We start from the raw sequence: 22,237 nt of genomic DNA, 5'->3' as shown, positions 1-22,237 counted from the left end.
TAATATAACAATAACGTAAACCAACTAGCTTATCGTGTTCAGACATTCTTTGTCCACCACCGTGGGTATAGTTAAAGAACTTAGAATTCTTGAAGATGTCCGAATAGAAGAAATTTTCATGTATGTTTGTGAGAATGGTACAGTCTTCATATTTATGAAGAATTGTATACATATTTATGTATACAATTCTTCACATTAATCCATAAAGGTAAAAAAAAAATATGCATATTTATGAACTTGACTGTAGCTTTCAAGTTTCGGACATCTTAAAACAATCCAACAATTATAATATTTTAAAATGCTTCATGGACAGCCTCAGTAAATGCCGTCATACTCTCCAGTGGAGTCTGCGGGGTTATTCCGTGGCCTAAATTGGCAATGTATCTGTGCTTGCCGAATTTTCGAACCATATCTATTGTCATTTGTCTGATTTCCTCCTGCAAAGTAAAACAGAGATAGTAAATTTTATGTAATCAGTAATAATGTTTTTGAAACACTATATTTTTGCCATACCTCCCATACACACACAACTTATTAAGTAAGGGCAGCCTTGTATGTATGGAGAGAGCTGTAAAGCCCCATTTACACGGCGCGAGAACTTGTATGCAATATTCAATAAATTGCTAACTACAGAGTACAATGAATTCAGACGATCGACCAAATACCGCAATGTACCGCAAATGTCATTCAAGTTCTTGAACCGTCTAAATGGGGCCTAAGATTACTTATTTCTCTATGGTTAAGCTTACAATATAAAAACAGTAAACTGCGTGCCATCTGCATTAAGTTTTTAAACAAAGGCATGAGCACATACCGGAGTTTTATATAAATCTTGTGGGTCAAGGTTGCCTTGCAACGTGATGTTGTCTCCAACAATCTTCCTGGCTTCTATAGGGTCTACAGTCCAGTCTAATCCGAGAGTTTCGTATCCCAGTTTAGCTTGTATATCTAAGAAATGTCCTCCTCCCTTTGCAAATACTGTCTGTCAAAAAAAAATGTTATTCTGAATTGAACTACATATTGTAATACCTACTTAATTCACAAAATATGAGAAAAAAACCGGACAAGTGCGAGTCGGACTCGCCCACCGAGGGTTCCGTACTTTTTAGTATTTGTTGTTATAGCGGCAACAGAAATCATCATCTGTGAAAATTTCAACTCTAGCTATCACGGTTCATGAGATACAGCCTGGTGACAGACAGACGGGTGTTAGTAATAGGGTCCCGTTTTTACCCTTTGGGTACGGAACCCTGATAATTACCTACTGACTTGTTAGTAAAAAATAATAATAATCTAAGATACTTAAAAATCAGTTTACCATTGGAACATTTTCCAAATTCCTCTCCTTGATTTTTTCAAGCACTCCACTTCTAATGTCTTTCAAGTATGGCGCAGAGAATTCAATAAATTGTTCCCGTGTAAGATGGTCGGCACTGGACTCAAACACTTGCAGCAACTGAGCTCCACTGTCAACCTGCAAGTGAACTAGTGATGGGTCGTTACCAGTAACTTACTCAAAAGTGGGAATATTCCCGGTAATGCTACCAGTAACATTACCCAGATCGGTAACATTGAGTAACTTTGAAAAAATTATTAGAATTGTATATGCTTTTTTCGTGTTAAATACTTAAGAAAATAATAATGCTATTATTTACAGTCATAAAACAGTCAAGGAATCTCTGAAAGAGTAAATTCCCAATGTTACCGGTAACATTCCCAATATTACCAGGTATTTTTCCAAAGTTACTGGGAACATTACTATCTGGAAATAATGATTAAAAGTGAAGACTGGAAATAAAGTAAAAGAAAATATGTGTATAAATCAGTTTAATTATTAGAATAAACCAATCAACATCTAAATATATAAAAGAAGAAACTGACTGACTGACTGCCTGACTGACATATCAACACACAACCCAAACCGCTGGTTCTAGAGATTCCAAATTTGGCACGAAGGTTTCTTATAAGGTCTAGGGGTGCACTAAGAAATGATTTTTTCAAAATTCACCCCCCAAGGGGGTTAAATGGGGGTTCAAAGTTTGTATGGGGAAACAAGATTAGTTAGACTATTATATTCGAAACTTCACAGGAGTATTCCTAACGATAAATGAATAATAATAATAATAATAAAATACTTTATTGCACACTACAAAATAAAGGTTACAGAGAATACATTGGAATTTAACGGCGTAGGTTACAACAGGCGGTCTTATCGCTAAACAGCGATCTCTTCCAGACAACCTTCAGATAGCGAAACGGCGAACATAGTTAAGTGTACGGGTGGCGCAAAAAAAAAAAATGAAATTAGCAAAATTTGTGAAAACAATTTAGACAAATATAATAAAATACATAAACTACAACTATCCAATAAATCATACACTACATAAATTAATACATACATTTTATATATAACTTATACCTATATATATATATACGGGTATGTCGAGGTAGCCATAACAGTGAGTTTCATAGAGAGCACGGAAGGATTAAGACTTAGATAAATAATGTTCCTTTAAACGATTTTTAAATATAGAGAGGGATTTAGCACGTCTAATATCGATGGGCAGAGCATTCCACAACCGAACTGCGCGAAAACTGAAAGAATTGTTGTAGACCTTTGAAGAAGAAGGAGGTGGGTAAAGTAGAAGATTTTGAGAGCACCTGACAGAGTTAAGATATTTAAAACGGACTTTGAGATAGCAGGGAGTGTTTGGGAGAAACAGTACGGAAAAAAGAAGATGAAGAATATGAGAGTCGCGGCGGAAACGGATAGGCAACCACTTGAGCTGCGTACGATAGCTCGAGACGTGGTCAAATTTACGTAATCCGAAAATAAACCTAATGCAAACATTTTGAAGCCGCTCGAGTTTATTCAGTTGCTCTTCTGTCAGATCTAAATAACTGATATCGGCATAGTCCAAAATGGGCAATAGGAGAGACTGGGCAAGCGCAATTTTAGTGGCAAAAGGCAAAAAGTTACGAACTCGTCGTAGGGAACCCACAGCTGCAAAGACCTTCCTGCTCACTTCACTGACCTGCGGTATCCATGAGAGCGTGCGATCAAAGACTACGCCTAGATTCTTAACCTGGGGAGAGTAAGGTATCAGTACCCCATCAAAAAATACACCTGGTAATTTATCAAAGTCTACTCTTGCTATGGTTCTTGGGCTACCAATTATGATAACTTGGGTTTTAGAAGGATTAACCTTTAAACCATAAAAAGAGCTCCAGTTTGAAACACGTTCCAAGTCAGTGTTAGTGGTGTGAATAACAGAAGGTAAATCATCAAGCTGGCCATGTGAGTAAATTTGTAGGTCATCGGCATAAAGATGGTAAGCAGAAAGGAGATTTGAAGTGATAGAATTAATAAAAATTGAAAAAAGGAGAGGGGACAGCACGCCACCTTGCGGAACGCCAGCCAGCGTGCTGCACCAAGGTGAACGAGAGTTATCAACTTTAACACGTTGCCGACGACCTACTAGATAGCTATGAAACCACTCAGTAGCTTCTGGAGAAACGTTGAGAGTACGTAATATCCCCAACAGAATGTCAAAATCTACGGTGTTGAAAGCGTTGCTGAAATCTAGCAACGTCAACACCGTTAGCCTTCGGTTATCCATAGCCGAACGGATATCATCTGAAATCTTGACAAGTGCGGTAACCGTGCTATGACCAGAACGAAACCCGGACTGAAGAGGATTTAGGAGTGAATTTCTATTCAGGAAGGAAGTTAGTTGTCGTTGCACAAGCCGCTCTAGTACTTTAGAAAGGAAAGGAAGAATGGATATAGGCCTATAATCGGAGAAGGAAGACGGATTGGACTTTTTAGGGAGAGGTATGATATCAGCGTCTTTCCAGGAATTTGGGAAGCTACAGAGCGAAATGGAATAATTAAAGATACGGGTAATAATAGGAACGAGGAGGTCAAGGAGAGGGATGATCATATTGCGACCCACACAGTCGACGCCGATAGCATTAGATGTAATAGCCAAAATATTCTTCTCAACGTCACTCTCAGATAAATGAGTAATTGAGAAAGGAGTGTAGTCAGGAGTGGAAGAGTTGGAGATGTTGCGAAGAGTGTGGGACTTTAGTGGACCGCTGAAAACATTAGAAGAGGAGAAATGTTGATTTAGTTGATCTAGATTCAAGTCGATAGGTAAAAAATTGTTAGCAGACTTTCCAACACCGTAAGATCTCAGGCATCTCCAGATTTTGGCTGGATCACCATCTACCACCGACTTGTGAATGTGACGTCGCTGAGCATCACGGCACATAGTACTACAGCGGTTTCTCAGAGCGTGATACTTAACTTTGTTCCTGTCAGTAGAGTTGTGCTTATATTTATACTTGGCTACGTTTTTTTTTACAATTAAGGCCCTAATCTCGTCAGTCAACCAGGGAGCGGGGAGATGCTTTAACTTAATTGGGCGAACTGGAGCATGTGTATCGTAAAGTTGTATTAGCAAGGAGTTAAAAAGTGACACTTTCTCATGCATGGTATTAGCAGCATCAATCACACTCCAATCAACATTACAAGCGTCCACTCGAAGTTTTTCTACATTTAGCCTACTAAAATTGCGCTGCATAATAATTTTGGGTTTGGCTTTAGGGGGACGAATCTTATATGACAAGCAAAGCAAGTCATGGTAGGAGAAGGCGTCAGCAGAATGCTGACTATAATTGCCAACTAGCGAAGGAGAAGAGACTAGGGTAAGATCGAGAAGAGAGGGCGTACAATTGGGGAAGTGATGTGTAGCATCAGAAGGTAAAATTGTAAGGTTACATGCATCAGCGAGGGATTTAAGAGCTCTGGAACGGAAGTCATTTTTTAAAAGGCAGGTATTGAAATCACCCATGATAATATGGTGATTATATGAAGGCATGAGGTCTTCAAGTACTTTTTCAAAGGAAGTAAAATAGTCTACATTAAGGGAAGGGGAGTAAAAAACACCAAGAAGGACTTTGGCGCATGAAATGTTCAACTCTATGAAAAGGTACTCCGCGGTATTGGCGGCGGCGGTGGCGAATAAACACGTGTTACAGGTTTTTTTGCAAATTCCCCCCTAATAGGGGAAATGTGGTGACAAAGTCTGAAAATCAACATGGGTATTGTTTATATGGTTTATCGGGTTGCTAATTAGGAAAATAAGAATGATTTTAAAATCCAACGTGACGGACGTGAAAAACCATCTCCCCTGTTGGGGTGCAATGGGGTTGAAATGTCCAAATATCAATATGGGTGTCGTTTTTATGGTTTTTTGGGACGTTAATTACGAAAATCGCATCGATTTTGAAATTGAATAATGTGCTCATGAAAATTCTTGAAAGTACTCGTATTTGTGCCAAATTGCAATTCAAACGGTCCAGTAGTTTCGGAGCAAATCGGTTGTAACAGACGGACCGACAGACAGCCACACGTGATCCTATAAGGGTTCTAATTTTGCTTTTGAGGTATGGAGACCCGCGTTATCCTAATAGATTTTTAAATTTGTATTGGTGCCATCTCGATCGTCGTCAATCGGTACCTAGGCGAGTGCGGGCGGCGCGGCGGGACGGACGGGGCGGAAGGAGTAAGTCATCGGGAAACTTCCTGCATCCGTAATGAGTACATTCAAGGTGCTACAAGAAGGTAATTGTCTGTTTGCTTCTTATAAGTTTAGGTTTCCATTCTAAGTAAAATGCAAAACATCGTATAAGTATTCTACCTACGAACCATATACCATATAAACCATCTTTTGTAAGTAGTTATAAAACCATATTTTCTCCTTCCCCTGCCTCCCCCGCACCCTGTACATTAGACAAAAAGCCGCGGGCAAAAGCTAGTTTCGTATAACGTTTCAAGTGACAAACGTCATTTTTGAGTTGTTGGAATTTCGATTTTATATTAATTAATCAAATTTGAAATTAAAGTAGTAGTAGTAGTAGTAAAGGGATAATAAATAATGATCACAGTTTTATACAAAATACTAGCTTTTACCCGCGACTTCGTCTGCGTGGAATTAGTAATTTGGGTAGCTTATTTTTAAATAATCAGCTAGATTTATTGTTTCCCCATACAAACTTCCACCCCTTGTTACTACCTAAATTTTACCCGCTGAATAGCTTGTGGTAGCCCCCTGGTGGGAGATCAGCAGCGTCTCCAGCAGAAACTTGGTCACCAAAGTCTTGCAGGTGTTCCAGGTCTTGAGCTATCTCCATCATACACTACCAACGACACGTTGAGCGAGTGTTACCCCTGACCTTTTGTACCCAGCAGCACTCCAGGTGTTCCAGATCTTGAGCTTTTCCCATAATACACTACCAGCGGTACGTTGAGCGAGTGTTACCCCTGATCCGTTGCACCCAGCAGCACTCCAGGTGTTCCAGGTCTTGAGCTTTCCTCATCATATACAACCAGCGTCACGTTGAGCGAGTGTTACCCCTGACCCTTTGCTCCCAGTAGCACTCCACATTGTCTTGAGCTTTATCCATCGTATACTACCAGCAGCACGTTGAGCGATTGTTACCCCTGACCCGTTGCACCCAGGAGCACTCCAGGTGTTCCAGGTCTTGAGCAGCCTCCATCATACATTACCAGCAGCACTTTGAGTGAGTGTTAGAAGAGAACAGGATGACTTCGGGAATAAAAACTACTCTACACCCTCCCCAACAATTAAGACTATCTCCATATCAAATTTCATCTAAATCGGTTTTATTGGATTCCATACAAATTTCCACTCCCCTTTTCACCCCCTTTAGGGTTGATTTCTAGGGTAAAACCTATCCTGTGTCCCTCACGCAAAATAGGCGCAATAGTAAGACGTCGAGTTGCGGAAACCAAGCCCGCGAATATCTATCCTATGTCCTTCCCCAGGACCCAAATTATCTCCATACCAAACTTCATCTAAATCGGTTCAGCGGTTATTGATTCCCCATACAAGTGTCAACTCCCCTTTCCATCCCCTTAAGGGGTGAGTTCTGGGATAAAAAAGTATCCTATGTCCTTCCCCGGTACTCACTATCTGTATACCAAATTTATAAAATTGATCCCATAGCTCTTATGTCAGCGAATTAAGAACTATGGGACATATTTTTGAGTAAGTTGTACTAAAAAAATAAGTTTTGAACCTTATTTTATCTCATATAAGTGATCACTATCATCAGTTTCGTATGTTACCGGCTTTTGGGAATGTTACTGGTAACATTGGTAACTTACTAGTAACATTCCCAAATGGAAACTTACTGGTAGCGGGAATGTTACCGCTGCCCATCACTAAAGTGAACAAATGTGCTTTTCAATTATTAGTCTTCTCATGCCTTGACAAGTGGATGAGCTGAATAATTTTTTTAGTTATCGTCAACCGGGGTGAATAGGGACAAAACTTAAAAAGTGATTTACCTGACAATTTATTAAAAGTAACCCACACAAATTGTACCTACCATTCGATAGAAAATAATAGTAGATTTTGTATGATACAATTTGTGTTGGCAGTTATTAAGAAATTGTCAGGTAAATCACATTTTAAGTTTTGTCCCTATTCACCCAGGTTGACGGTATAGTATTTTTCAAAGTCGACGCCGACGGGTACGCTGACAGATGCCATCTCAATACAATTTTGGGAGATTTGGCGTTTTTAGGATATAAATTATATGGAGATGACACCTGTCACCCTACCAAAATACTATCTTAGGGTGGTACTGTACATTGTGTCTCACTCTCTCATTAAGCAAAATGTGAGACACAAATACATATTGGACTAAGATATTGAACAGATGGAACACGATCCTTAGATAACAGTACAACTGTGGGTAAAATTATTCTGGGCCTTTATTGCTTTTTTTTTAATGACTTCATGTGAAGTGTCAAGCGATTAGCTTCCTCTCTTAATGTGAAGTTGTAAGGGCTGGTATATTCTCTCGCAAATATTTTCTAGGTATCTATAACGTAAGTGAATAATACGAGTAATAGTTTTTTTTACCCTCCCAATGGTAAGTCTAATCAAAGATAGATATAACTCCGTAATAGATGGATACAGTGTAAGGAAAAAACGTGCCTCGAAAATCAAGAAAATTTGATTCTCGATCAGACGGCGCTACTAGCTTTGGCCTACTGTCGTATTGATGGCGTTGACGGTTTCGTTTGTTATTTAACAATTTTAACGCATATCAGTGAAAGAACATGGATCAAAATCATAAAAATTATTAATGCAAATAAAAAAAAACATTTATCCATATTTAAATACATTTTATCGTATTTTTATAAATCTTCATTTTTAGTTTTAAAGTGTGTCGATAGTAGGCAGTGAATTAACTGTGGTTACAAAATCTACTATGACAGTACTGCTCTATCTTATTATATCCTCTTTGGTCTAATGGACAATTATCGGTCAGTTACAATAAAATTAATTATAAATTGAATAAACGGAAGCTATGTGCATGTTTTATAAAACCATGTTTACCTGCATGATTAAATAATCAATAATGACTCTAGTCAGCAGACTGAGGAGTTTATGAACATCCTTAGGGTAGTTCTCTAACCACTCCTTGGTTTTAGACATGGTCTTACTACCTCCTCCTTCAATCATGTATCCCATTAATGTAAACTGGAATTAAAAAACAGACAAATTTAACAATAAAATTTTAAAAGTCCAGCTCTGTTGGCAATAAAATTTAAACCCTGTCTTCCAGCACAGTGCATCTCCAAAACACTAGCACAATGAGCATCGTTTAAGGGGCCCACTGACTATCAGTCCGCCGGATGATATCGGCCTGTCAGTTTGAACAAAAATGTGACAGTTCCGAACAACTGACATTATTACAAAAGAAATAAGTTTTAACTAGAGTTAGACCAAGCTATGTTGGCATAACTTGGCAGTAATTTTGATTTGCTGTGCAAGTGTTCTTATAAACATCCTAATTTCATAGAAGTTTGATGAAATTTCATAGATAAAACTTGCACAGTCTGTGCTATCAAAATCGTTGCCAAGTTAGCTTGGTCTAACTCTATAAAACTCCCATGACACTAGACCAGCGGTTAGCAACCTTTTAGCATCCAAGGGCCACATTGTAGTTAACGATGTTGAAGCGGGCCGCACTTTGTTAATATTAGTGACTTTCATCGCCATGAGACATATTTCAAAATATTTATCAGTACGGTTTTTACTCACTATTATTTTTTTATATTATTATTTACTCGTGCCTGAGGATGGATTCCCAAAGAATCCGAAACATGTCGCCAAAAGCGACTAAAAATAATAGTGAGTAAAAACCGTACTGATAAATATTAGTGACTTTATCAGACATTGTTGTTTGTCAATATTATACCGCTGCACTAGACCCTAGTGCGCTCATTAAAGAAGGTGCTCCTGTTGAGTATCTCCTAAACAGATCAAAACATATTTAGTGATCATTCAATTAAAATAAATTAAGCTAAAAGTAATAAATAATTTAAACAAGAATAAATTGATGTTTGTTACTGACCGGTGCACCTGTAAACCCAACTAAAGGTACTTTTCCTTCTATTTTGTGCCTTGTAAGAGTGATTGCCTTGCCCACATACAATAATCTAGACACTGCTCCTTCTTCTTGCAATTCATCAATTTCTGAAGGTCCACCTAGGGGCTTAGGAAAAACTGGGCCCTGAAAATTTATCAAAATAGACAAAAATATTTGATTTCAAACAAATAGGAACAATCCAATCTATTGAATAATCACACTAATATTAATTTATATCAATGTGAAAGTTTGCCTGTTTGTTACTTGACCAAGCGAAAATTTCTGATAAACAAAATGTTGTTGTTAAAATAACAATGTTCAAGATAAATATCACAGTTGATGATGGATGAGGGACAGATAATACATATTTTAAATTGTACCAGAAATCATCCCTTACGGCTGCATTTCCACCAGAGATGGCCGAGGATGCATAGTGAGGGATGTGATTATCATGAACCAATAGAAACACTTCATTTACCTATCCTCTCTCAGCACAGCTCTAGTGGAAACAGCTCAGCAGAGCGAGGTTTTTGTACATACAAAATAAGGGAAGGATGTGTGTGAGGAATGTGCTGCCAGGCATGTGCTGTGAGACGTGAGCAGCAGTGGCGCGCGCTTGCTCTTCCCGCTTCACCGCACTTGGCTCCCTGGGACTTGAGGGTTTAATTAAAGGGTTGAAAAGTGATTAAAAAATACCAACCAATCCTGGGTGCATTTCCACAGTCATGCCCAAAGCTTGTGGTATAACAAGTATGTCACTGAAGATAATGGATGCATCTAGATGTTCATATCTCTTCAGTGGTTGTAGAGTCACTTCGCATGCGAGCTCGGGGGTCCGACAGACAGTGAAGAAATCGTGTTGCGCGCGGACTTGCTGAAACTCCGGCAAATATCTGCCGGCCTGCCGCATAACCCACACAGGAACTTTATCTACTTCTTGTCCTAATGCAGCTCTTAATAATCTGTCGTTCTTAAGTTTAGGAAAATTCTGTAACCAAAAAAGTATAAACATATAAAGAACAATCAATATTATTTGTATAAAAGGAAGCAAAAATAAGCGTTCATTACCGTATTAGTGAACTCCATACTAACAGTTTAAAATAAATGTAGAAAATAAAGTAATATTATCAGTCAAAGCAATTACTCGGCAAAACTTATAATATCAGTTCAGTTATCGAAGTTTTCTTTAGACCAATTAGACCTACACCGATTTCTATTTGTCATTCATAGTCTTGTGTCACTCGACTGACAGTGACACTGACAGTGACAATTGAAGGATGCGGTTTGAGCATCGAATTAAAACGTTCAAAAACAAAATATTTTTCAAGGCGGTTTAACCTTGTTTTTATACTCAAACACACCCACTTTGTCAGTAGAAAGGCGCGAAATTCAATTTTTTTTGTTCTTATTTACTGATCATTTGGTTTGACCAACTATAATTTGCCGCATTTTTCTACTGACGAAAATAGCTTTCCAAACTATAGATTTCTCCGCATTAGGCTACTTTTCTAGTTTCTACTAGTCAAATCAGGTTTTTTAGAAATGTCAAAACGATTTCTAATGGCTCCTGTACACCATGGCCCAGCGTAGGCCAGTCTAAGAGACGCAGCTATGCGGTGGAATGAGAAAGCAATATCACTTGCTCCCTCTAACGCATAAATGCGTCGCTTGGACTGGCCTTCTTGTGGCCTACACTGGGCCATGGTGTAAAGGAGCCTTTATATTTATATGGAATTTAATATGAAAACTATAGTTTGTCAAAGAACTGTCTCATTTCAAACATAGACAGAGAGAATCATACTCTAGTACTAGCACCCAAAAGAAAAGGATGAGTATAGTTATTTTTGTTCTTGTTTACTGAAAATTTGGTTTGACCAACTATTTTAGCTCCAGTTTAGCACTTGTGACGGAAGGGTAACTACGGAACCCTACACACTGAGCATGGCCCGACATAGTGTATGACCAGTGGCATTGCAGACGGCGGTGTTTATAGCGAACCTCACGCTTGGAAGCATGGCTGCCCAGGTGGTATGATCGTTTTCCACTAGGATCGCTAGCTGTACCTTTAGATCCCTGTTCCTTCTCTCCACAGGATTAGCTTCTGGGTGGTAGAGCGGCGTGAAGCCATGGTGGATCTTCAGGCAGTGAGTCATTAACTGCATGACATGGCTAACGAACTGGGTTCCGTTGTCGCTTATGAATCGGCGCGGCGTACCGTATCTCAGGATTACCTCGTTTAGCAAGGTATTCGTGCACTCTTCGGCGCTGGCTTGCTTTAGGGGGAACAACTACCCAACGGGTTGTGACGTATTCCACTATGAGGATCCAGTGGTAGCCCTCCTTGGTTTCTGGTAATGGCCCGAAGGTCTGCGCTTCGGTGAGACAGTTGGGGACTTGGATGGCGGTGTGGACACCTCCGGCTTTACTTCGCCCTTCATAGGTTACGACGGCACCTCCAGCAATGCGCGCGTGAGCTCGCTACGCCCCACGTTGGGCGCCAGTTGTAGCGGGGGTGCGTGCGGGGAGAGAAGGGAAACCGTGGTGTCGAAGAGGCCGGTTTATTTTTAAATATTGATATTATGGGATAACAATAGCTCACGGTCTTATCCAAAGAGTAAAGTAAGTATAATAGGTAGGTCTATCGATAGTACTAATAAGTTGGTTTAAAGTTGTGTTGGTATTGGTACGAAGATCTACAACTGTTATTGGCAGCGACAAACTTTGTCGGTCAAAATATCTTCGTGTGCAAACGTAATTTTCAAATATAATGAAAAGAAAATAATACCTACTTTAGATAAAATACGCCAGCCGATAGAGTATTAATTATACAAAGATTGCGAGATGCGCGTCTACCTGCTCGCGCGGCAATCGGGCATAAAAAATACAAATGAGAGGGGTCCGCGATAGTTTTTGTCGAAATGCCGCGACACAGGGCGACCTTTCACAATATGTTTTTTTTTTTGTACATAAAACCCTTATCCCACTTTCCTATAAAGTTTATTCGCGTGAACCCAAAAAGGATGCAACTCGATTTCGTGTTGGAAGTGTTATTTTTCACGGTTATTCTTTATTCTGTGCAGATCATAGGTATTTATCGTTTTTAACTTTGCAGGTTCCACGTCCCTATTACTGAGTGCCTACATTAAAACAGGCTAAATAAGAAATTCACTGTAGGTAAATTTCGTTATTTAAAGAGACATAGACTATAAGTACTATAAGTAGGTACTAAAAGATAGGTAATCTTTTAAAGTTTAATTTTGCACCTTACTCACATCTTTCAGGCGTTTTTTCTTTATCAATAAAAATCTAATTTAAGTATTCTACCGTAGGTAAATATAAAATATTTGTTTAGCCAAGACGGAACAGAGTTGCATCCACATTCACGTCACGATATGTTTTTGCAGGTAGATAGTTACCATACTATACGCGTTAGAGGCGAGACACAGGTGCCTCTATGACTTGTGCATTCTTTATAATATTGTATTATAAATACACACGTTGTTGGAGTCTTCCCAGGTCGATCCTGCGAGTCCTGCGACTTTAGACGCTTTATAACAAATAAGCTTAATAGTAGATTGTTAACTAAGGGATGAAAGGCACTCGTTTCTGCCGAGGTATTTTGGCGCTCGAACGCAATGACACTAAAATGATGCCTTTCATCCGAGTTAAACTACTGTTCATTTCGAATTCGAGGAAAGTAAAATGCATGTGTTTTTTTAAACATGACTAAGTATAAATTTTACAGTATTTCTTGAGGGTACTTTTAATTAACAATTTAGGCAAAAGTATCGTTATTTATGAAATGAGGAGTCAAATATCAAAATGGAAATTGTATAATAAATCTATTTAAAATCAAAATTCTAAACTAACTTCGAACGTAAAATGCTCTAGTGCAGACACGTATCATTTTCTGCACACCTTTTAGAACAACAATGACCCGCTTTCAGAGCATGAGAAATGAAAACATACTTATCATATTATTGTATTTTTGCTAAACGGGTGTTAGCGCGAATAGTTACTTTACGTGTTAAGTAGATAACCATCAAATGACTTATTATAGGCATATTAGGGAGAGAACTTGATTTATAACTTTTCGGAAATAATCAAGGCAATAAATCTTGTCAAATCTGGCTGAAGCTTCCTTCTGCAGGTCAGTGTGGGAAAGTTTTTTTTTTCTCGAAAGAACAAAAGAAATATACAAAAGATTACACGCAATAATTTAGACGGGTCCCGTTATATCGAAAAAAGTTAATTTTACAAAAACGTTAATGGTTCGCGTATCTGCAATTATTTTTTGTAGAGATTCGTTTTTTCGTACAATTCGTTATCTGTCCAAGCTCGGTGGGCTCGACGGGGAATGTTAGATGAGTTTTGAGGTGTTAATTAAACTAAAAATATTGGCTTCCTTCGTGTTCCATCCGATCAGAAACTTATTTGCATGTATTGGGATCTTTGAATACTTGGAAAAAGTGCAACTGAAAGATGCCTTAGTAATTAATTATCAAAAAAATCGAAGACGGGTTGACGTGACCGGGACCTATCTCCGTTACCTAGATAGTAGTGATTAGTACGTCATCGCGAAACACATTCGTTTTTAGGGTTCCGTTAAATAAGGTACAAAAGGAACCCTTAAGGTGCGACTCTGTCCGTCTATCTGTCTAAATATCTCGAGAACTACTGAAATTATCGGTTTGAAATTTGGAATAGTAATGAACAACGCTAACCTTAACACATTGGAATTGTATTTTTTTTTTATTAATTATGAAAAATGCCCAATATAAAAAAAAGTCAGTCTAGTTACTAGGTCGAGTGGGATATCATTTGAAAGAGCTCGAATTGAACATTACAAAACAATTTATTATTTGTTTTTCAGTGAAAAAAAAAATATTTATGAAGGAAATGGTGAAAAAAAACCTTCCACCCCTTATATCTCCGAAGTTTACCAACATTTGTTTTGGATTTTTCTACATAATAATAACATTATCATAAATATTACAGGAATAGTTATTTGTTTTACAAGAGGGCAAAGTGGTTATTTAACCTCTCTTGCTAATATTGATACCTGAGGAAGCGTAAGATCCCAAAATAGAAATCTTTCGATATTCGAAAAATGGAATCTTAAGTGCTGCGAGTGTTTCAAGGCACGAGGGTAGGTTAAACAAATTTTGCCACCGAGTGAAACACAACATTTTTCACCACACCAACACAAGGAAAATACTAACTGAAAAATATCAAACAAAATCAAAAGCAAATCGATTCAAAATGAATGTCATTAAATATTTATCATTCAAAATCATCATTTAAAAGTCAATTCCACTGTTTATTTATATATATTTTATAACTTATAACTTGTCACACATTCCACATAGATTTTAACCATTATCAAATGTTAAAAACTAAAACAAACGTACACATAAAACTAAAGAAAAACACTAAAACTAACTAGAAAATACACATTATCTATACTAAACATAACCCCATTCCGACCCCCACCCTGTCCAAACGTGCCAAATATACTTGCGGCATTGCCGCGCTGGATAGCAAGTGATATTTGTTGGACCAAGTAGGAGCCTGAACGGGGGTCGCAACCTCTATCACGTAAACGCCGCCCCAAGTCTCTACCAGCAAGTCAATTTCTACCAGCAAACATAAGAAAACAACTCAAAATTTGCATTTGATTACTCACATGTGGATAAAATGCAACTTTCTTATCAGTTTTTGAACAATCAAGAGAACCTTTACCAGCTGGCGTGGTGAAAAAATATAATCACAACTTTAAAAAAAAATTTAATTATCAAAAAATATTTTCTAATTTAATTTCAATTTAAGCCCATTTGCGGGTGTTTGTTATACTTGAAACGTCTATGAGATTACACTAAAAGATACCGTCTTTCAAATAAAACAAAAATTGAAATAAAACTATGAAAACGGATTATATCGCGTATATTGAATTTATAATACATCCCGACGTTTCGAACTCTTTACAGCGTTCGTGGTCAACGGGTGACACCCGTAAGACAATATTAAAACAAAAATTGTTGAAATCGGTTCACATGATAAAGAATTATGTATCCTTGAAAAACCAACATACATTCAGGTCGCGCAAATTAGTTAGCCAATTTGCCGATAGATGGCGCTGTACACAATTACGCTTAGTATACTCCTAGCAAAGAGGATAACATATAGTCATACTTGTTATGGCCATTTTTTGCCCGGATGCTGCACTTCATGATAAAAGCAAGCCGCTTTGCACAGTGCTAGTAGGGACCAAACTGAGTGATTTGACCCGCAGCAGCGCAAGTTTCACCCCTTAGGAACAGAGATGGCGCCACTTCTTTAAAAATATTTCAAAAAATTCTACAAGCTAAACCAATGAACCGATTTAAATGTTTAATATCTCAAATGAAAGCTCATTATATACATTACTTTCAAAAAAATACTCAAAAAATATATACTGATTACTTTCGACAAAAAACGGCATCTTAAGTTTTTTTTTTTTTACTCGATTGATATTTTTTACTTGGTTTCTCAAAAAAAATGTATGAAACATGAATAGCTTAATGCATGTATATATAACTGAATAAATAACAAGTATTATAAAAAAAACCCGACACCGATACCTCTCATACTTCACGAAATATAAAAGTTTGAATGTGAGTGTAAATTTCTTCAAAATATATTTCAAAAAATTCTACAAGCTTAACTATTTGACCGATTTCAATGTTTAATATCTCAAATAAAAGCTCATTATATACATTACTTATAAAAAAATACTCATAAAACATATACTGAACCCTTTTGGCAAAAAACGGCATCTTAAGTTTTTTTTCTTACTCGATTGATAGTTTTTACTTGATTTCTTAAAAAAAATATTATGGAACATGAATAGTTTAATGAATATATATATAGTACTGAGTATGTAAAAGTATTACAAAAAAACCCGACACCGATACCTTTCATTCTTCACGAAATATTTAAGTTCAATTATGCACGTTCTTACAAATAAATCCTTTAAAAGAAATCTTCAACCGCAGTAAGTGCACTGATTTGAATATGAAATGTGTCATATGAAAATAAATCACCCAATTTAAATTAATAAATAAAAAATTTATAAATAAAAACTGAATAAAGTTTTTTCCTGGTGGTGAATTACAAAAAATATATAACATCTAAAATTGGGAATTATTTTTATTTAAAGTGACTACATTTGTAAACAAAAAACTTAAATGTCCTCTTCAGGTTCATATTAAATTTCATATTTATTTATTGCAACCATGGTTTTATAGGTATTACAAATTCTTGGCAGTTCCACATGGACCCCGTGGGGGCATAGCAATATTACATGCATACTTAGGATCTAATCTTAAATCTATGTGTATAATATAATAGTAGGTCAATTTAGTAGTTTTTATACATATAAGCCGAATTGAATCAGATAATTGTCAGATAATTGTCAGTGTATTAAATACAAAAATAAACGGGCAACTAATTATTATTAGGTGATGTCAAATTATATGGTTCACCGGTAGATGTAAAACTGAAAAAGAAAAGTCGTTTTGAAGTACTCGTACCATTCCAATACTACAAAATCACTGATCATACATGAACTGGTTGCTGTAGATTACTGTTGAATTATTTACCATTAAACCTATAATTTTGTGCCAGACCTATAATTAGTGGTCAGCATGCAAAATAACCCTGGATTGAAAATTACATTAACCAACTTTTGATTTGTACAGCCACATTTGCATGATTTACACTGGGCTGTGCATGGCCAGCTGACGCGACGACACCCACAATGCATAGTTTCGCAGCCAGATTTGCAGCCACAATGGTCCAAGAGGCTTAATTGAGACCAAATCGCTGTAACTGCCGACCATTCCGGAGTCCAACTCTCTTTTTCCTCAGTCCATCCCCGAAAAGATGTACATGGTATGGAAACTTCTGGTTTCAGAGCGTTTCCCCATATATGGCCCTCTTGGTAAGCTGCTCGAAGTGCATGCTGATGTAGGTTGGCAGGTTCTAATTTCTCGGCCAAATCAGATTTGTTCCCTGAACGACGCCCTCCATTGACTGACAACGAAGGTGGACAAATTTGGTTTTCGTACTGGAAGAATTTGTTCAGATCAAGCTGCCTTTCTCTGGCCACTATAAAAAGACGGAAAAATAGGAGTATGTCAACTTTTAAGTTTTTGATTTTGTCAGTTGTCAGGTGTGTAACTACATATTTTAATTTTAGTATAAAGTTACCTGTAGATTTGTGTTATTGTTTGGCCAAACGGAACACATAAACGTAAATGAAGTTCACAAATATTTGTTTGCTTCAAAAAACAAGCTTGTGACAAGCCTGCTACCTACATCAGCTGCTCTCTATAAACATGCACTTCGAGCGGCTTACTAAGCGGGCCATATATGGGGAAACGCTATGAAACCAGAAGTTTCCATACCATGTCCATCTTCTTGAGGATGGACTGAGGAAAAAGAGAGTTGAACTCCGGAATGGTCGGCAGTTACAGCGATTTGGTCGCAATTAAGCCTCTTGGACCATTGTGGCTGCAAATCTGGCTGCGAAACTATGCGTTGTGAGTGTCGTCGCGTCAGCTTACCATGCACAGCCCAGTGTAAATCATGCAAAGGTGGCTGTACAAATCAAAAGTAAGTTAATGTAATTTTCAATCCAGAGTTATTTTGCATGCTGACCACTGATTATAGGTCTGGCACAAAATTATAGGTTTAATGGTAATCAACTAGGCACAAAAATAATTCAACAGTAAATCTACAGGCACAAAAATTATCCAACAGTAATCTACAGCAACCAGTTCATGTATGATCGGTGATTTTGTAGTATTGAAATGGTACGAGTACTTCTCAAAACGACTTTTTTTTTCAGTTCTACATCTACCGGTGAACCGGAAGAGGACATTTAAGTTTTTTGTTTACAAATGTAGTCACTTTAAATAAAAATAATTCCTAATTTTAGATTTGTTATATTTTTTTGTAATTCAGCACCAGGAAAAAACTTTATTCAGTTTTTATTTATTAATTTTTTTATTTATTAAAATAAATTGGGTGATTTCTTTTCATATGACACATTTCATATTAAAATCAGTGCACTTACTGCGGTTGAAGATTTCTTTTAAAGAATTTATTTGTAAGAACGTGCATAATTGAACTTAAATATTTCGCGAAGAATGAAAGGTATCGGTGTCGGGTTTTTTTGTAATACTTTTATATACTCAGTACTATATATATATTTATTAAACTATTCATGTTCCATAATTTTTTTTAATGAAATCAAGTAAAAACTATCAATCGAGTAAGAAAAAAAACTTAAGATGCCGTTTTTTGCCAAAAGTATTCAGTATATGTTTTTTGAATATTTTTTTGTAAGTAGTATATATAATGAGCTTTTATTTGAGATATTAAACATTAAAATCGGTCGAATAGTTTAGCTTGTAGAATTATTTGGAATATATCTTGAAGAAATTTACACTCACATTCAAACTTTCATATTTCGAGAAGTATGAGAGATATCGATGTCGGGTTTTTTTTATAATACTTGTTATTTATTCAGTAATATATACATGCATTAAACTATTCATATTCCATACAATTTTTTTGAGAAATCAAGTAAAAACTATCACTCGAGTAAAAAAACAAACTTAAAATTCCCGTTTTTATCAAAAGTATTGAGTGTATATTTTCTGAGTATTTTTTTAAAAGTAATGTATATAATGCGCTTTCATTTGAGATATTAAACATTTAAATCGGTTCATTGGTTTAGCTTGTAGAATTTTTTGAAATATTTTTTAAAGAAGTGGCGCCATCTCTGTTCCTAAGGGGTGAAACTGCCGCTGCTGCGGGTCAAATCGCTCAGTTTGGTCCCTACTATCACTGCGCAGAGCGGCTTGCTTTTATCATGAAGTGCAGCATTTTGTTCATAACAAGTATGACTAATAAGATAGAGTGGTACTGTCATAGTAAATTTTGTAACCGCTGTAAATTCACTGCCATCTATCGACATACTTTAAAACTAAAAATGAAGATTTATAAAATACGTTAAAATGTATTTACATATGGATAAATGATTTTTTTATTTGCATTAATTATTTTTATATGATTTTGACCCATGTTCTTTCAATGATATGCGTTAAAATTATAAATAACAAACGAAACCGTCAACGCCCTCTATACGAGAGTAGGTCAAAACTAGTGGCGCCCTCTGATCGAGAATCAAATTTTCGTGATTTTCGAGGCACGTTTTTTCCATAGACTGCATCCATCTTTTACGGAGATACGGAGTTATGTCTATCTAAGGCTCCTAGTCAAGTCTTTCGTGAAAAGCTTGACCAGTAAATACATGATAAATTGTCAAGAGGGCGCTGCTGTTATTTTCATGTATAAGGTGACAGTTCAGTATAGTTATTATTATAGTATGAAAAAATAAGTTCCAGTGAAATTCCGCAACATGGCGCGTGATCATATATTCCTGCCGGCCTAGCCAAGGTGACAATTGCTATCGCTTCGACTACGAAACGCTTTGTGTCTCTCTATCACTCTTCCATATTAGTGCGACAGTGACAGTTGCGTTTCGATCGCTACGGAGCGTAAGCGATTGGCGTGTTGGCTGCGCGGCCAGGTCAGACTTTAAATGAGAAAATTGAAAGTTTTTACGGAACCCTCGGTGCGCGAGTTAAACGAACTCGCACTTGACCGGTTTTTTAAAATGGCATAGCATGAATGCACTTATTTAAACCTATTCAGTACGTTACGTTACTCAGAGTAATCTCCCAATCTCGGTTAGGTAGTTCTATTCCAATCGCTTAAAACGAGTAACGAGCGCAAATTAAAGTCTCAGGCGAATTACTATAAGTTGGTATAAGTAGGTATAATATGTACCTAGCGACTCATAGCGAGTATCCTCTCCCGTTCTGACTATATTACAGTATAGTAGTTATTTATCAGGTGAAACTTTCTTTAGAGCGGTACTGTCATAGTAAATTTTGTAACCCCAGTAAATTCACTGCCATCTGTCGACACACTTTAAAACTAAAAATAAATATTTATAAAAATACGATAAAATGTATTTAAATATGGATAAATGATTTTTTTATTTGCATTAATTATTTTTATATGATTTTGACCCATGTTCTTTCACTGGTATGCGTTAAAATTATAAATAACAAACGAAACAGTCAACGCCCTCTATACGAGTGTAGGCCAAAACTAGTGGCGTCATCTCATCGAGAATCAAATTTTCGTGATTTTCGAGGCACGTTTTTTCCTTAGACTGTATCCATCTATTACGGAGTTATATCTATCTTTGTTGGGATGAAGTGAAAAAAAAAAACACCTGATATTAGCTCGACTATACAAGGAATCTCTATTTAAGCCAAGTAAACTTGCATTAAATTGCCGCCAGAGCACTTGATTCGGCGACTTGGTGAACAATCGGAATACCCATGAACATGCTTATTTGTGGTGTGTGAAGCAATATTTCGTGTTGATACGAATTCGCTATGACGCTAAACGTGCAATACCCACTTAAACACTCGACTCAATGACCTGTGAACTGATTAGGTTCGTGAGATACGCTCTAGGACTCTAGGACCAGACCAGAGTTATAGGATCCAGCACGAACTGGCATATATTGGCACTTATAAATTTGATTTTTGATAGCTCCGTCAATATGTTAGTCTTGCAATAATAAGTCTGATGGTAGTTTTCTAGGAAACTTTTCGTTCTACTAACGGTTTTGAAAGCGACGGCAGCAACATTCCTGAATTGGAGACAATGAACGCTGCCGCAGACGTAATTAAAATGTAACCTTTATTGTTACAAATACTGGCCACATCATTTTGTGTCGAAGTCTTAGTCAAAGGTCCCACTTTGTCTTACCATAATGACGAGATTTGCTTGTATCTTTTGGTTAAAGACATTTATTCTCATAAGAATATATATACATTATTCACTTAAAAAGAGAATTTAAATTTAACTTAATGCTATACAATAACTATCTTTATACGAATAACCTGTCAAAGCGTCTTTATGGCAAGTGACTGGACGTTTTGCCGGCCGCGTACACATTTTAGGTTTGTTTTAGGTAATCGGAGACATGGAGGCTATATAAAGGAGCCAAATCTCTATGTATGAAAAGTGTCCATCAAAATACAGTAATTAGGCGGCGCCACCATACACCGAAATACTACCAAAAACAACCTACGTAATTTGGTCGGGTTATTTGTTGCCTTATATTATGGTTCATGTTATACTTATGTCCCAGAGCCTAACTAGCGCCACCGGAGAGATTAGGAACTATTATTTACAGCTGAAAGCTGGTCACTTTTGCAATAGTTCTGCCCAAAGATAGATATAACTCCGTAATAAATGGATACAGTCTAAGGAAAAAACGTGCCTCGAAAATCACGAAAATTTGATTCTCGATCAGATGGCGCCACTAGTTTTGGCCTACTCTCGTATAGAGTGCGTTGACTGTTTCGTTTGTTATTTATAATTTTAACGCATACCAGTGAAAGAACATGGGTCAAAATCATATAAAAATAATTAATGCAAATAAAAAAAACATTATCCATATTTAAATACATTTTAACGTATTTTTATAAATCTTCATTTTTAGTTTTAAAGTATGTCGATAGATGGCAGTGAATTTAAAGTGGTTACAAAATTTACTATGACAGTACCGCTCTATCTTATTATATCCTCATTGGTTCTGCCATAAGAGATTGTCGTCCTTTCTATA

At 36.8% G+C, this 22,237-nt stretch overlaps 1 protein-coding gene across 1 annotated transcript; it reads right to left on the bottom strand.

Moving 5' to 3' along the window:
• Positions 1-60: 60 nt before the first annotated feature.
• Positions 61-10,687, bottom strand: LOC134741401 (uroporphyrinogen decarboxylase). The gene is made up of 7 exons (XM_063674169.1): positions 10,546-10,687; positions 10,178-10,465; positions 9,463-9,621; positions 8,442-8,585; positions 1,319-1,474; positions 815-982; positions 61-437 (listed from the first exon to the last, which is right to left on the bottom strand). The coding sequence occupies exons 1-7, from the start codon at positions 10,561-10,563 to the stop codon at positions 294-296; spliced, it is 1,077 nt and encodes a 358-aa protein (XP_063530239.1). The 5' UTR covers positions 10,564-10,687; the 3' UTR covers positions 61-293.
• Positions 10,688-22,237: the final 11,550 nt, after the last annotated feature.

The sequence above is a fragment of the Cydia strobilella genome, chromosome 5 (genome assembly GCF_947568885.1).
Source record: "Cydia strobilella chromosome 5, ilCydStro3.1, whole genome shotgun sequence".
In the NCBI taxonomy this organism is placed as follows: Eukaryota; Metazoa; Arthropoda; class Insecta; order Lepidoptera; family Tortricidae; genus Cydia; species Cydia strobilella.
The sequence above is the reverse complement of the archived record's forward strand: the minus strand, read 5'-3'. Positions and strand labels throughout refer to the sequence as shown.

Bases quoted from the DNA above. Each gene is read 5' to 3' on its own strand.
- LOC134741401 (XM_063674169.1), bottom strand. The intron at 9,622-10,177 runs GTTGGTATTTTT...ATAAATTTTCAG, and splicing joins TGGAAATGCACCCAGGATTG to GGCCCAGTTTTTCCTAAGCC. The intron at 8,586-9,462 runs GTCAGTAACAAA...TTTTAATTCCAG, and splicing joins TTGGGTTTACAGGTGCACCG to TTTACATTAATGGGATACAT.